Genomic DNA, 17,594 nt, shown 5'->3' with positions numbered 1-17,594 from the left:
GATGAAGATAATAAACAGAAGAATGAAACCTAAAGGGGGGTGGTAGTGGACGGGTGCCACCACAAGGGAAGGACATGGGTGTGCACACACCCCCCCACCGAGGGAGACACATCCGAGTGCGGATTTGCGTAAATTACCAATTGCACCCTCGAGGTTCACCCAAGGGGATACACCGGACCTGGGTAGCATCAAGGAACAATGGGACCTGTTGTGTCACCACAATTGAATAGAAATATGAATATCAAAATATGGCTTATACCATTCCCCAGCCAAACCGTTGTATTGGTCTAAAGATACCTATACAGATAGGAAAACCTGGTCATTTGATAATATGAGACTTACTAAAAAGGGTTGAAACTTATGTCATACCAGAGCCCAAGGCAATTCCTAAGTTAGAGGAAGCTTGCCAGAAGTTACGGCAGGAAACGAAGGAAATTTTAAAGTACTATCATAAAATAGAAGAAGGCTTAAAGAAACAACAAAAAGACATTAGTACAACATTAGAGGAAACTCACCCACTTCCTCATATTTTGATAATTGGGGATCAGGATGGTCGGGGACTTTGGGCGCCTCGGTGGTACAAGGCATAATGATATTCCTCTTGATTGTTATTCTGATATATTGTGTATTTTTATTTCTCCAGTGCCTTTGTGCCAGAATGAGTAAGGCCGAAATTGGTGCGGTGAAGGAAGTAGAGCCTGAGGAGGGGCAGGTAGCGATGTTAAGAATGGACAACTCCCCCGCCTCTCCAAGGCAAATGGTGTAAGACGCGATGGGAAGCCCTGAAATTATATGGGATTAATTGGGCATGGTAAATAAAGACCGGGCCGGCCAACCGTAAGATGGAGGTGGCAGAAGGAGGGTGGCAGAAGGAGGGTGGTGAATGAGGATTGGTGTGTGATGACAGTCTCGAATTGGCACGTCACACACCCCACGTGGGAATGAGGGACAGGCTTGAGCAGAAAAGCCTCAACCATTAGTGCAGGGTCTAAGGGGCCCCGGGAATGGTTACACCGGAAGGAGTGCATAAAGGAAAGCCCACCCTAAAGGAAAGACCACCGTAAAGGAAAGATCACCATACCACAGGGGGGGAAGTCGGCCTCCAAATTAATAAGACATATACATGTATAACCTAGGCTGGTAGAAGGCCAGGGAGTGCACGCTTTGGCAGACACCAGGCAGTGGAAATACATGTTGACCTGTTTTGGAACAATTGTCCAAAAGGTCAAAAGGAGGGACTGAAGTAAGATTTAAAAATGAGCGTAACAGGGCACGTTTAGTAGAACGCAATTGCGCAGCAAAATGTTTAAAGATGAAATGTACTAATTATTCGTATGTTTAATTGCAGAAATGACCATACCAGTTTAGAGAGATGAAACTTACAAAAAGAGACAATGACATAACCCTTTTCTGGAAAAACGAAACTTAGTCGTGGTCAAGAGAGGGTCTCGTTTCTCAGAAATCACATGACCTGATGACTCATTTCCAAGAAATCAGAGGGTCCACAGGCCCCTGCAGTGAAAAGTGAAACTTATGTTATTGGTTACCTTGTAGAAGTTAGACACACCTAGTTAGTGATTAATGTATAGACTTTTAAATCGATTGGACCTCTGGAGTAGGAGGTCTCGGAATATGTGTATAACTGTGTAAACCTCAAGAGATTCGGTGGAGTTGGAGTCTTGTGTTGGGACGCAAGAGCCATAGCTCCCCAGGCCTGAATAAACCGTTTTTACTTCAATTATTGGGTCTGTCTTTCTTACAACAAGCCAGTGTAGTCGACTTTGTATATCACTTAGTCCACACTTTGGGGGCTTACATCAGGGACCCCGAGCTTCCGGTCGCCTGTCACTTTAATTCAGCGCCCCACTCCCACTCAGACCTCACTGTACTCGGGCTCTTGCATTGTTCCACGGAAGCTCAGCGTAAGCTCGAGGAACAGCACCTCATCTTCCGATTAGGCACTTTACAGCCTTCCGGACTCAACATCGAGTTCAACAATTTCAGACCATAACCTCGGCCCCCATTACATTTTTGCTTATATTTTATCCACATCTTTGTTTTGGCCCTTTCCACCCCCCCTTTATTTTATTTATTTTTTTCTCTCCCACATGGCAGCTGTCTCTCATTCTGCCAGAACCTTTCACACATAATCTAGAGCCGTCTTTTGTCTCCACTAGTCCTATCACCATCTCGTCTTGTTTTGAATACCTCTTAATATCTCTTCACTTCGTTTGTTCTCTCCCAGCCCTGCCTTTCGATCTATTTCATTTCCTTTCCAGTTTTGAAAAAGGGTTAGACCCGAAACGTCAACTCTATTTTCTCTCCACGGATGTTGCCTGGCCTGCTGAGTTTTTCCAGCATTTTCTGTTGTTATTTCGGATTTCCAGCATCTGCAGTATTTTGCTATCGCTACAGATAAGTGTTGACTCAGGGGGAGTCAAAGAGTAACTGCTCCCCCAATAATTTTACATTGCACCACAAAATGAGCTCGGTTATTAAATTGCAGGTGTATTACCTGATGATTACCTTGGTTTCTTGCTGACCATCCAGCATGCCTCCTATTCTGGACTCGTGATGTGCACAGTGGGGTTTTCAAAGTGAATTAATTGACATTTTGTTTAACTAGTGACTTTGTGTACAACTGTTCAGGGTGGAAGGAGGGTTCCAGGCAAATAGCAGCTGTAACAGGCCAAGCCATACTGGACTACTGTCATATCATAGAAACATAGAAGATAGGAGCAGGAGTAGGCCATTCGGCCCCTCGAGCCTGCTCCGCCATTCAATGAGATCATGGCTGATCATCCAAACTCAGTACCCTGTCCCTACCTTCTCCCCATATCCCTTGATCCCTTTAGCCTTAAGAAATATATCCAACTCCTTCTTGAATATATTTAATGAATTGGCCTCAACTGCCTTCTGTGGTGGTGAAGAAATTCCTCCTCATCTCTGTCCTAAATGGCTTACCCCTTATCTTTAGACTGTGACCCCTGGTTCTGGACTCCCCCGCCATCGGGAACATCCTTCCTGCATCTAGTCTGTCTCGTACTGTTAGAATTTTATAAGTTTCAATGAGATCCCCTCTCATTCTTCTAAACTCCAGCGAGTATATAAGTCCAATCGACCCAATCTCTCCTCATACGTCATTCCTGCCATCCCAGGTATCAGTCTGGTGAATCTTCGCTACACTCCCTCCATAGCAAGAACATCCTTCCTCAGATAAGGCGATCAAAACTGCACACAATACTCAAGGTGTGGTCTCACCGCGACTCTTCGGACGCCCTCCGCCACTTTAACAGTTTCCAGTTTCCTGGCTTCCTTTTCACCATGGATGTACAATCCCTCTACACCCCCAACCCCGCCAGGATGGCCTGAGGGCGCTCCGCTTCTTCCTTGAACAGAGGCCCGGCCAGTCCCCATCCACCACTACTCTCCTCCGCCTGGCTGAACTTGTTCTCACATTGAACAACTTTTCCTTTAACTCCACTCATTTCCTCCAAATCAAAGGTGTTGCTATGGGTACCCGCATGGATCCTAGCTATGCCTGCCTTTTTGTGGGATATGTGGAACACTCTTTGTTCCAGTCCTACTCGGGTCCCCTCCCTCACCTCTTTTTCCGATACATTGATGACTGTATCGGTGCCGTTTCCTGCTCTCGCCCTGAACTAGACCATTTCATTCACTTTGCCTCCAATTTCCACCCTTCCCATGGTCCATCTCGGACTCTTCCCTTCCCTTCCTCGACTTTTCCGTCTCCATCTCTGGGGATAGGTTATTGACCAATATTCACTAAAGCCCACTGACTCCCACAGCTACCTGGACTACACTTCCTCCCACCCCGCCTCCTGTAAGGACTCTATTCCATTCTCCCAGTTTCTCCATCTCCGCCGCATCTGCTCCGACGATGCCACCTTCCACACCAGTGCTTCCGACATGTCTTCCTTTTTCCTCAACTGAGGATTCCCCTCTACCGTGGTTGACACGGCCCTCGACCGTGTCCGTTCTATCTCCCGCACTTCTGCCCTCACCCCTGCCCCTCCCTCCCGGAACCACGATAGGGTTCCCCTTGTCCTCACCTTTCACCCCACCAGCCTCCACATTTAGCGGATTATCCTCCACCATTTCCGCCACCTCCAACGTGATCCCACCACCAAATGCATCTTCCCCTCCCCTCCCCTCCCCTTTCAGCATTCCGTAGGGACCGCTCCCTCCAAGACACCCTAGTCCACTCCTCTATCACCCCCAGCACCCCTTCCCCTTCACCTGGCACCTTCCCGTGCAAGCGCAGGAGATGTAACACCTGCCCTTATACCTCCCCCCTTCCCACTGTCCAGGGCCCCAAACACCCCTTCCAGGTGAAACAGCGATTTACTTGTACTTCTTGCAATCTAGTATACTGTATTCGCTGCTCACGATGCGGTCTCCTCTACATTGGGGAGACCAAACACAGGTTGGGTGACCGCTTTGCGGAACAGCTCCGTTCAGTCCGTAAGGGTGACCCCGAGCTTCCGGTTGCCTGTCATTTTAATTCACCGCCCCATTCCCACTCGGACCTCACTGTCCTTGGCCTCTTGCATTGTTCCACGGAAGCTCAACGTAAACTCGAGGAACAGCACCTCATCTTCCGATTAGGCACTTTACAGCCTTCCGGACTCAATATCGAGTTCAACAATTTCAGATCATAACCTCGGCCCCTATTACTTTTTCACTTATTTTTTTATCCACACCTTTGTTTTGGTTTCCCCCACCCCCCTTTCCTTTTTTTTTCTCTCCCACATGGCAGCTGACTCCCATTCTGCCAGCACATTTCACACCTAATCTAGAGCCATCTTTTGTCTCCACTAGTTCTATCACCATCTCGTCTCGTTTTGAATACCTCTTAATGTCTCTTCTCTTTTGTTCTCTCCCAGCCCTGCCTCTTAATCTATTTCATTCCCTGTGCCTCTTTAGTCTTGATAAAGGGTTTTGACCCGAAACGTTGACTCTAATTTCTCTCCACGGATGTTGCCTGGCCTGCTGAGTTTTTCCAGCATTTTCTGTTGTTATTTCGGATTTCCAGCATCCGCAGTATTTTGCTATCATACGTGGTCTCACCAAGGCCCTGTACAACTGCAGCAAGACATCATTGTTCCTGTACTCAAATCCTCTCGCTACGAAGGCCAACATACCATTTGCCTTCTTACCCACCTGCTGCACCTGCATGCTTACCTTCAGCGACTGGTGCACAAGGTCACCCAGGTCTCATTGCACTTCCCCTTCTCCCAATCTATTGCCGTTCAGATAATAATCTGCCTTCCTGGTTGCTAATTAATCACATTGGTGAGACAAAGTCAAGAATAGATCTAGTCCTTAATATCAGGGTCCAAGGTAAATATCTCCTCACATGACACAGAACAATGAAATCACTCTTGGAATGGTTAACAAGCCTTCAAATGTGACAGCCAGGATCATCATTTGTTAGAGTTTAAATAATACATTTAGTTCTATCAACATTGCACAAGAAAGTAAATATATTTTGTACATTAAATCAACACAGATTCAATTATTAGTTTGTAAAACCATTTTTGAAGAATAATTGTGGTCACCAGTTATTAAGCTTAAACTAAGATGCAAACTTTACTGAAGAAATATAGAAGCAAATGTTGTCATCAGGATTTGCTTAATTGTAGAGATAAGGCAGGTATTTTCCCCTGATCTTAAGAGCCTCATCAGTCCTTTCAATGACCTGTTCTATTTAAATAAATGATGGTATCTGTGCTCTGCAGATTTACCATAATGTACAGTAGATGAATAGAACTTCTGCTGTGACTATAGGCCAATAATAATTTAACATACAGCATTAAGGACTGAAGAAACTCAAGCCAATCACTACATTTGATGTGCAAAAAAAAGAAAAAAGTGTAGTCCTCACAGGAGGAGTCAGGGCATGCTTACATGGGGCCACGTATTGTGGGGGAACTCAGGCTGAGAGAGGCTCCATATTAGAAACTAACACCAGATGGTAGCCCTCATCATAGGGCAAGAACATATATTGTTTTAAGTTTGTAGCACGGAGGAAAACAGTATTAGATTGCCCTTAATGCAGCTTGCCACTGATAGGAAAAATTGGACACTTATTACGCAGTATTCAGCAGTGACAGTGCTTCAGTCCTACTTCTCCACTGTTGCAACAAGTTGTTGCTCCTATCACTACATAATACAGGATAGTTGGCAGTTTGTTTCAGGAGTGAGAAGCTTCACAGCCTCATTGGTAAGTCCTCATTCATAAAACGACAAAAGTACAAGTATTCCCATCGTTCCTACAATTAATGACTTGGATCATCAACGCTGCATAATCAGAATACAGTAATGCAGGACCAAATGTATCACATAAAAACACAGACTGCGTGCGCTCCACTTTATAAACTCGTTGAACTGCCAAATCACCACCATACTTACTGTTAATATCAACCAGGACCTGTCATTATCTACTTTCCTTCATTGCAGATTGCCCAGGACCGTTGTTGCATTTGTGAGCTACATTGTGCTGTGGATAAACGTTGTTGCATTTCAAGAATGTACTACTTAAGGATATGTGACTGCCTCAGTAACAAACATGGATAAGGAAATATTTGCCAGTGCCATTGTCAGGAGTGCCGGCTGCAGCACTACAGTATGATTCAACGGCGCTGCAGTGACTTTACATACCGGCGCTTTGTCATAAACCCCCAAAAGAGCGTGTTCTGTCCCTGCCCCTGTTCTTGGAGTCTGGTAGCACTAGGACCCTGTGACCGCTGATTTTCTCACGCTGTGGCGATGCCACTTTCAATTAAAGTTGCAACTTTACAAGTAGATTGAAATGAGAGGACTACTCCAATCGATCTCACTGACCAGCTTTCTTTCCAATGACTTGCCTACCCCACAACCCATTTATTATAAAGTAATGTCCAATTGTAATAAACCCACTTTTCCTAGGGATCGGAATCAGATCCTGTCTTTCGGGTTGTGCCGGTACTCGGGTAATATCGTCAGCAGAAAATCCAGCTCGTTACCGCCTCCTGCTCTTGGCCGGAGGTATTGATCGAACCGATTCAGGCTCTGACCTCCACCCCCGGCCACGGGGAGCACCCGAGACCGGAGAGGACGTTGATTTAATAATAGATGGATGAAAGCTTACTGACGTTGGAAGCTACCGGCTAGAGCTGCTCCACAAGCCTGCTTTCTTTCCAGCCCCGATTAGAAATTACCGACCGACTCCCTGCTCCCACCCCCAGAGAGTGAGCGAGCACAGTGCGAACCTAATGGTCAGAAGTCTACGTTATAATCCAGCATTAGAAGTTCTTAATATTACATTGGCTCTTGTTACAATCAGTCGCTGTTCCGGAGCCGGTGCACGCACTGAGCCGAGAGCTGAGCTGCTCCTTCTCAGGGGGAAGGACTGTTGTAACTACAGCCCATCTCGGACTGATTTACTCCTTACTGTACCATCTTACTAACACTGCCCTACTCTGCAGACTCTCTTCTCGCACACAGACCCTGTGGCGGTTTGAGCGCCTCCCCCTGGGGAGTCACCATATGAACGCTATGTATATCGGCAAAGTACGGTACAATCTGTTCTTACTCCGGTACAGGTTTCGTGTGTGACTCTAGCTGCTGTCCACGTGACAGCGGATTTCGACCGGTTCAGGAGCAAATATTATTTAATGCAAAATATAGAGCGTCTTTGGTGTTGCTCCAAATCGGAGGCAGCGGAGTTTGTGCTCCCTCTCCGCCCCTGCCCACTCGGTGCCGCGACTGCAATAGTGCTCGGTGTTGGTTCTGGGATGCAAACTGACTGTTAAATGCAGCTTGCGGGATGAATATATTGGGTGATAAATGCTGGGTCTGGACCTGTAGTAGAAGATGGATGGTGGGTCTAGACTGAACGTGTTGGGTGTTGAATGGTGGGTGTGGAATGAATGTATTGGGCAGATGTGAACTGAGTGTGTTGGGTGTTGGGCTGAATGTGTTGGGCTGAATGTGTCGGGTGTCGGGCTCAATGTGTCGGGTGTCGGGTGTCGGGCTCAATGTGTCGGGTGTCGGGTGTCGGGCTCAATGTGTCGGGTGTCGGGTGTCGGGTGTCGGGCTGAACGTGTCGGCTGTCGGGCTGAACGTGTCGGCTGTCGGGCTGAACGTGTCGGCTGTCGGGCTGAACGTGTCGGCTGTCGGGCTGAACGTGTCGGCTGTCGGGCTGAACGTGTCGGCTGTCGGGCTGAACGTGTCGGCTGTCGGGCTGAACGTGTCGGCTGTCGGGCTGAACGTGTCGGCTGTCGGGCTGAACGTGTCGGCTGTCGGGCTGAACGTGTCGGCTGTCGGGCTGAACGTGTCGGCTGTCGGGCTGAACGTGTCGGCTGTCGGGCTGAACGTGTCGGCTGTCGGGCTGAACGTGTCGGCTGTCGGGCTGAACGTGTCGGCTGTCGGGCTGAACGTGTCGGCTGTCGGGCTGAACGTGTCGGCTGTCGGGCTGAACGTGTCGGCTGTCGGGCTGAACGTGTCGGCTGTCGGGCTGAACGTGTCGGCTGTCGGGCTGAACGTGTCGGCTGTCGGGCTGAACGTGTCGGCTGTCGGGCTGAACGTGTCGGCTGTTGGCTATATTCGTTAGAGTTTAGAATATTCGCTCGAGTTTAGAAGAATGAGAGGGAATCTCATTGAAATTTATAAAATTCTAACAGGACTAGACAGACTAGATGCCGGAAGGATGATCCCGATGGCGGGGGAGTCCAGAACCAGGGGTCACAGTCTAAGGATAAGGGGTAAGCCATTTAGGACAGAGATGAGGAGGAATTTCTTCACCCAGAGAGTGGTGAACCTGTGGAATTCTCTACCACACAAGGTCGTTGAGGCCAATTCATTAAATATATTCAAGAAGGAGTTGGATATATTTCTTAAGGCTAAAGAGATCAAGGGATATGGGGAGAAGGCAGGAACAGGGTACTGAGTTTGGATGATCAGCCATGATCTCATTAAATGGCGGAGCAGGCTCAAGGGGCCGAATGGCCTACTCCTATCTTCTATGTTTCTATGTGCCGGGCTGAACGTGTCGGGTGTCGGGTTGAGTGTGTTGGTTGTTGGGCTGAAGGTGTTGGGCTGGATGTGTCGGGCGTTGGGCTGAATGTGTCGGGTGTTGGGCTGAATGTGTCGGGTGTCGGGCTGAAGGTGTCGGGCTGAATGTGTCGGGTGTTGGGCTGAAGGTGTCGGGTGTTGGGCTGAAGGTGTTGGGCTGAAGGTGTCGGGTGTCGGGCTGAAGGTGTCGGGCTGAATGTGTTGGGTGTTGGACGGTAGATTAAATGTGTTGGGTGCTGGGTGCAAACAGGGATGCCAAATCGCTGTACTCACGGTAGAAGAGGTATTCGGTGTAGCTGCTCCAAGCCCTGTCGTCAATGGCCTGGCCGCACACTGAGCCGGTGAGGGACGAGTTGCTGCCCAGCAGAGTGAAGCCCGCTTCGGCCAGGGTGTCGAAGGCTCTCTCGAGCTGCCGGTAGCGGAGGTAGAAACGGGACGTGTACCTGTCCGGGGTCCGGTCCGGGTCCCTGCTCTCGTTCACGTTGTCTCCGAACACTTCCTTGAGGAGCCCGATGCGGCCACACGCCAGGATCCGAGGCACCCGGCGGAAGAGCCGGGCGTCCCCTTGCATGTTGTCCCGCCCCAGGACGCACGACCCCCGGTAGCCCAGAGTGATGAAGCCGGCCCTGCGCTCGGCCGCCTGGCCGCCGGGCCGCGGGGGGAGGTCGCTGCCCTGGGACAGGTCGTCCAGGTCGCTGTGCGAGGGGTCGTCGAGGCCGGGGCTCTGCCTCTCGTCCGGGCTCAACATGCGGACCAGCTCGGGCAGCTGGAAGAACTCCGCCTCCCGCCGCAGGCGCATCTTCTCCGGGAAGAGCTCGGGCAGCACCACCGCCCGGTCCCGCAGGTAATCCAGGATGTAACGGAACAAGAAGCCGTCCCGGTCGATGAAGAAGCGTCCGCGGTTGTCCCGGGCCAGCTCTGGGCCGCCAGAGTTCCTCTTGTGGCCGAACATCCTGCCCAGCACCGAGTTGGGGAGGCTGGTGAGGGTGGCGAGCCGGGTGAAGTACACCTGGCCGCCCACATTCAGCTCCACCACTTCGGGCACCGCCGCTGTCCCGCTGCTGTCCCGGGCTGGCAGAGCGGCCGCCCTGCAGTTGGCATTCAACGCCATCGCCCACCGGCCTGGGCACAACTTCTGGCCGGGTCACCCGAGCCCTCCTGCTTCCTCCCGGGCGGCAATGTCAAGGAGCTTCCCCCGCCCTGTCTCGCTGCACTCCCCGGTGCCGAAAGGAGGCGAGCGCCGGCTTTGCTACCTCCTCCACCTCCTCCTCCTCCTCCCGCGGTTTCCAAGGGGGTTGAAGCGGGCCAGATTCCCCCTCCCCGCCCGCCCGCCCCGGGGGGCTCTCTGGTGGTCCGCTGGAGGGAGGGAGGAGGGGGCTGGCCAAGTTGGCGGCTCGGGTGCCACTTGCTGAGCCGGACTGTTGCTTCTCTCTCCGGGGTGTTCCCGGCCGCCGGGCTCGGTGCTCTAAGCTGCCCGTGTCACATCTCCGAGAGAAAGAGAGAGAGAGCGGCTCTTACATCATCTCCCCTAGATCACACACCGCCTCCTGTCGACATCGACTTCTCCAACTTGTAGACGCGGGATGATTCAGCTTCACACGCAAACTGAAGAAATCTCCCTTCCCCGCTTTGCGGCTGGCTGACTTCTGCCTCTCGCCAATAGTCAGCGGCGCTCTGGCCAGTTCCAGACTCCGCCACTTTCACAGACTCCGCCTTCCCAGCTTTTTTTTACCTCTCACGGCTCCGTCTTCATCGAAAAATCTGCGAGACGGGAAATAATTGTCCCCGAGGGTCAATCACAGACACAAAGTTGTCATTGAACATGAAGTCACTGGGAAACCGAGTGTGTTGTATCCCCACGGTGAAGCACTAGCGCTCCAGTCTCTCTCATTTGTCATTTCATCGTGTTCCAGTGCCCTGGGCCGCAAGGGATCACTTCTATTGAGATGCGATGGGCTATTTTAGGATGGAGGACTAAATAATTAGATAAAGCTGCAACTGTGCAGGAACTGTGCAGGTAAGATGACCCAGCAATCCATAAAGTCGCGCAGCCAAATCAGAAGCGGCGGTGGACGCCAGCAATTCAGATACAGAAATATTACCACAAGTAGGCGAGATCTAGTTTCCGGGGAGAGTCCGTTGTAACGTATGAAGTAAAAGTTTAGACCATAGGGGACATATGTGGTCACACTAACCAGTATTATCATCAATGAATTCGAATGTAGTTGATAGTGATACTAAATAAAGCTACGGTGAATCGTTACTGGAATGTCAGTCGTATGCAATGGGATCCGAAAATCCTTCAAACAGCGCCTAACACACACACTAGTAATCACATACAATTTTAGCTAAAAATAGCATCATTAAATATGTAGGAAATATAGGACTGGTATTTTCTTCCCAGAGAAACAAACTATGCCATAAACAAAATAGCCCATTCATAAATGATGATTATTGTGGTTAATTCAATTGCGTAAAAGGGTACTCGGGATTTATCTCGCTTTCACTTCGTGCATCAAAACCAGTAACCATTCTTCATGGGTGCCATTTCCTATATTGTTGTAAAATTGCTGTGTGGAAATACACACTGAAACCATATGGGTCTCTCTCTGATATCAGGATAGAGCTGCTTCAGGATAAAGCTGTTTATAATATCACAGCTGATGCTACACGAGAGCTCAAAAAACACATACTGGAATTTTGAAATAAAAACAGGAAATGCTGAAAGTGCACAGTAGCGCCATCAGCATCTGTATAGAGACAATCTGGTTTAGTGCTTGCTAATGGCCACTTTAAATGTTAACCTATCTTTTTCCTATGGTCTCGGACCTGCTGTCCACATCTAGCATTTTCTGCGGGTCTTTTTTTTAAATGTCATGGTGTTACAATAAATATATAAAACAAAATAGCTGTAACGTGGTCCAGAAGCTACGATCGTGTCTGAAACTGCCAAAAGCTGGGCCAATTACTGTATGGTCACAATCGAGAGATTGATCTTAACACTTCCTCCCCCCGCCCCACCTACACCCTGTGGATTATAAGTAGTGAAGTTTAGGACTTACTAGGCTACGTGGGCTGTTGCATGTTACAAAGGAGTAGCATGCATTTAACAACAATAACTTGCATTTATATAGCGCATTTAACGTAGCAAAACGTCCCAAGGCGCTGCACAGGAGTATTTTAAGACAAAAAAATTAACACCGAGCCACATAAAGATAAATTAGGGCAGGTGACCAAAAGCTTGGTCAAGGAGCGTCTTAAAGGAGGAAAGAGAGGTAGCGAGGCGGAGAGGTTTAGGGAGGGAATTCCAGAGCTTAGGGCCTAGGTAACAGAAGGCACGGCCACCAATGTTTGAGCAATTATAATCAGGGATGCTCAAGAGGGCAGAATTAGAGGAGCGCAGATATCGCGGGGGGGGTGGTTGTGGGGCTGAAGGAGATTACAGAGATAGGAAGGGGCGAGGCCATGGAGGAATTTGAAAACAAGGATGAGAATTTTGAAATTGAGGCGCTGCTTAACCGGGAGCCAATGTAGGTCAGCGAGCACAGGGGAGATGGGTGAACGGGACTTGGTGTGAGTTAGGACATGGGCAGCCAAGTTTTGGATGACCTAAAGTTTACGTAGGGTGGAATATGGGAGTCCAGCCAGGAGTGCATTGGAATAGTCAAGTCTAGAGGTAACAAAGGCATGGATGAAGGTTTCAGCAGCGGATGAGCTGAGGCAAGGGCGGAGACGGGCGATGTTACGGAGGTGGAAATAGGCGGTCTTTATTATGCTGTGGATATGTGGTCGGAAGCTCATTTCAGGGTCAAATATGACACCAAGTTTGCAAACAGTGTGGTTCAGCCTCAGACAGATGTTAGGGAGAGGGATGGAGTCAGTGGCTAGGGAATGGAGTTTGTGGCGGGGACCAAAAACAATGGCTTTGGTCTTCCCAATATTTAATTGGAGATAATGTTTGCTCATCCAGAACTGTATGTCAGACAACCAATCTGGCAATTTAGACACCGTGGAGGGGTCGAGAGAAGAGGTAGTGAGGTAGAGCTGGGTGTCGTCAGCGTACATTTTGAAGAGATCGCAAAGTCTCTGTTTGAAGAATGGACTCAGTCGAGAATATTTTTGTGGACTTTATGGGCTGAGGGTGTTTTCCCTGTGGTGGGATCGCCCTGTGCAAATGTGTGGTGGACTGGTTTGTTAAAACTCCAGAGAACGCATGGCAGTTGGCTGTGACAAAAGAACTGTCAGTCATTCAGAATGTATGGGTTCGCCCGACAGTCCTGGAAAAAGGAAGGGGCCATTGAACTTGAACTTATTAAAAGGCCACTCTAATATGCAAAAGCACTTCTCACCTCCATCTCAGAAGAGAAGCAGAACAATGAACCCACTGGCCTCAGCCAGCCAAAAAGGAGCCAGTTTTTTCCCAACACGAAGACTGAAAGATATGTCCCAGACTTAGGGCCATTAATCCAATCACGGAATACTCATGGGTCCGAGGACAACCCATCACAGATTAAGCAGCGGAGTGCTTAGAAACAAAAGGATTTTAAAGATTGGCGGGAAAGATAGGGGTAGCCAGACTACTATAATGATAGATTCTTTTCCACCATTTTTTCTCTCTCGCTCCCGCTCCAACAAGATTGACCTAACAAGAAGTACCAGAGAAGCCGCTGAGCGGAGCGATCGAAACCGACCGCGTGTGGGGGTAAGCACAGTTTCGAGTGTCCCAAGCTGGTAACCCGTGAGCTGTAAGGGCTCAGAGTTTTCTCAGAAGTGAAGCTTTTGGGCTATTCTGGGGTGGGAGCTTCGTTTGGTTCAGCCAGGCGAAGGGGTTTATGCAACTGGGTAATTCGGTGGTAGGGGTGGAGTTAAAGTCCACCATAGCAACAAGGGAATTACTGCTTGTTATAGTCCCCAGTTTTGTACTGTATGTATGTTGTTTGTAACCTGGATTTTATTCTCCACAGAGACAGTGATTTTGTTTAGTAGTGCATGTTTTAGCCAGTGTATGTTAGACCAAATAAATATAAGTTTGATTTTTCACCGAAGCATTCCTGTCCGAGACTTATTTCATTTACACTCTGAATAATAATTCCCGGGTATAGAACTTTCGTAAGGCGGGGGCGATTCAAACCGTCCATCTAGCAATTGGGCTAGGATCTAAAATCGCTTACAATGTGGAAACTGACGCTGTTTTCGGATGATGTCGCCAAGGGGCAACATGTAGATGAGAAATACGTTTTATATATTTTGTATTAATTTTTTATTAATTGTGGTTGTGTGCTTTACAGTAGTTACTCACTCTTTATATTTTGCTTTCGTTATCTGAGCACATTTCCAGCCCTGATGTGCCATTTTGGACAGAAAACGAACAGAACAGGCTTAAAAACCCTATGTCTATTTCTCTAGATACTAAAACAAAGATTCTGTTTACCCTTTTCGTAGCCTTGTCTACTTATGTTGCCACCGTTACTGACTTGTGCACTTGAACATCAAGGTATCTCTGCTCATTTACACCATTTAAAATCTTGCCATATAAGCTGTATTTCCTTTCCCTAATCTTATTTACAAATATATTACTTCCAATTTTCTACATTAAACTGCATCCGCCACTTAGTTGTCTAACGTGCCCCATGGTCCCTTGAGTAATTTCACAAACATCATCACAATTTTTCCTACTGCAGTTACAAATTTGGGTCTTCCATAGATATTTTCTCAGGTTCAGTAGCAGCAGTCACCCCCATTAGCAGATTCCATGTTCTTATGTCTGAGTCAACTCACACGGCCCAATATCTACTTCTATGATAACGTAACCCAAGGGATGTAACAATGTGCCCCCCTTGACGTATGAACTGGATATCATGGGGAAGAAATTCCCATCATTAGCGTCTCCAACTGAGTTTTTTTTAATTCTGAGCACCGGACATGGGCTGAGTGCACTCCTGCACCCCGGTGCTCCAACAGATGCCAAAAAAAATGCAGAGCTCACAGCGGGGAGCCCTTCCCCTTTAATTGAGGGAAGAGCCCCTGCAACATGGCAGCGCCACACATGGCCACACATGGCCCTGCTAAGCAGATCGCCCTGGATCGGGATATTCCCCGCCTCTTGCGCTTCAAAAGGCAAGTGGAGCGCTTGATTTAGCACTCCGCTTGTCTCTTGGAGCAAAAAATGGGACATTCTTGAATTTTTGAAAAGGTTAGCGCCTGGCACTAACTTTTCAAACATTTTTGACTTAGTGCCCCAAATGGCCCTCATGGGGAATTTCTCCCCCCATATCTTTTGCATATGCTTTCATGTGTGCATTTCCAATATTTCAGTAGGTGGGCTGTTTAGACCTTGGTGAGGCGAGGCCAGAATGAATAATTAAGTTGTATTATTTCTCAGGAAGTGAGCATACAGAGCAACAATTATAATTGAACTCAATGAAATAATACAAAATAACAATTCTACTACACATCCCCCCTCAGTGGGTCAGCTTACTTAACTTAAACAAAATAACTTTTAACTTACCTCCTTTCTTCTAACTTCTGGGTCTGATTGAAAGCCTGCCTAGCAGCTTTCCATTAAAAAATCCAACTGTTAATGTATGTTTCTGTCTCTATTTTATCTCCCTGTGTTCACCACCAGAGGGGACGCTCTATGCCAGACACTCCCTGCTGAGTGCCTAGGACCAGGCGCTTCCCAGGACAATGGGTCTGAGGTGTTTAATGAGACAGGATCACAACTAGTGTATTATTTTCAGTCTTTGGGAAAACAGCTTCTTATCATTTGACCACCTTTCATCTCAGTTTAAAAAAATGTATGTGAATACGTGTTTAAAAAAAAACATTTAAATATAACTCTTTTCAAATCCTTTCAGTGAAAAAATGGTCACAATGGCCCAAAACGTAACATCCGTTAACTTTGTGTCAGCAGAAAATGTCATTATTGTTCATTGAATTTAAGTCTACATCCAGACAGGAAGGGGATGCACAACTTTAGTTATGGCATAAGCCATCCTGTGACAATCAGAGCAAATGCTACATTGGTTAGAAAGACTGTTCTTGCATGCTTTATTTTTATGCTGCGATACAGGACAAAAAGCTGATTAAAGCCTTGTAAGGGACCTAAGTGAAATGTATTTGGGCAATCACAATCCAGTGTCTAGTAGGTATCAATCCACAGCATAAACTGTCTATTATTTAGCACTCTCTCAGAGAGTAAGTGTGGCTGGTAGAAGAAATAAACTAGTGTAATAGGGCTGTTCTTCAGAGACCAGGTTAAGGCCATTTGCTGAGCTTTATTCTGCATCTGCCTTTACTACACCTGACTTGGGAGCAGTCACTGCGGATACTGGGTGTCCAAGCTGAAACACTTTAATATCCCTAGCATGCCATCTCACACCTTGATGAACAAAAGAAAATCACCAAAAACCATAAATTTGAGATACTGTAGGTACTTGAGCTCATTATAGAAATGCAAACTTCAATCAAGCATGAATATCCTTTCTCCAGGTAATAGGATCACAAAATTCAATATATCTACTAATGAGAATGATAACCACAGTATGATTGACTATCAGCACATCATAACCCCCCCTGATATATGCACTGAGAAGTTGCATTTAGACAATTTGATGGTAGCCTCTGTAAAAACATTCTGCGGGGAGTGAGCACGACTACTGGTCATCGCAGGTTTAAAGAATGTCCAAGGCTCTATGTCACCAGTGGGCCCTCGGGTGCAGCAGGCAGCTTATTAGAAAATTGTGGGTGCTTTATCCATGATTTTCCTCCTATTAATGTCAATAGATGAACCATCTCAGACAAAGCACCCATGATATTCCGATCAGCGGCCACTACGTGGGACCTCGGAATGTTTCACCCCACATGTTTAATCATCCAATATATTTAACTTAAAGTTTGTTGTTGCAAAACCTATTGGCCTAGGAATTGGATTGCAGCCAAAACCAGGTATGCGTTGGGTGCAGTGCGCGCTGTGCATGCCTGTTGATGTAGTCACAGGGACCATGTGAAATTGGTGCTGGCTGCTCATTGTACTGAGACAGGCATGCAGCCAGTGCTAACTGATGCCACTTAAAGGCAGCCTGCACCTCTTAAAGGGGATGTGCACTCTGGCTGCAGGCAGCTGGAAATGCTGGGAACTGGCAGATATGGCTGCAAGAGCTGCAGCAAGAGGAACCCAGATTCTCTGATGCAGCTTTGGAGGCCCTTGTGCAGGTGGTTGACAGGAGGAGGAGGAAGATCCTGCTCTCCCTGAAGTGGGCAGACAGCCTTCTAGTCAACACTTCCAAAGACAGTATGAAGAGATGGCTGAAGAGGTGACTGTGAGGAGCTTAACTCCCAGGACCTGTCTACAATGCCAAAAGAAGTTTAATGACCTCACTAGGGTTGTCAAGGTAAGGATCCTAGCTTTGAGTTCAATTACTTTCTGCTCACACCTACAGCCCCATTACTCGCAACACTCCCCTCCCCCGCTTCCCTTCACTCTCCTACAGTCACTGCACCACACCTCACTCCAC

General features: G+C 47.9%; 1 protein-coding gene across 1 annotated transcript in view; it reads right to left on the bottom strand.

Moving 5' to 3' along the window:
• LOC147114058 (BTB/POZ domain-containing protein KCTD16-like) overlaps positions 1–11,290 on the bottom strand; it is a 357,713-nt gene extending 346,423 nt beyond the window's left edge. The window contains exon 1 of the mRNA XM_085995635.1: positions 9,352–11,290. Coding sequence (XP_085851761.1) covers positions 9,352–10,189 — 838 coding nt within the window. The 5' untranslated portion in view covers positions 10,190–11,290. The remainder of the gene's footprint in view (positions 1–9,351) is intronic.
• Positions 11,291–17,594: the final 6,304 nt, after the last annotated feature.

The sequence above is a fragment of the Somniosus microcephalus genome, chromosome 8, assembly GCF_052327205.1.
Source record: "Somniosus microcephalus isolate GS21.2 chromosome 8, FLI_Smic_1.0, whole genome shotgun sequence".
In the NCBI taxonomy this organism is placed as follows: domain Eukaryota; kingdom Metazoa; phylum Chordata; class Chondrichthyes; order Squaliformes; family Somniosidae; genus Somniosus; species Somniosus microcephalus.
Note: the sequence above shows the minus strand (reverse complement) of the source record. Positions and strands in the feature narration are given on the sequence as shown.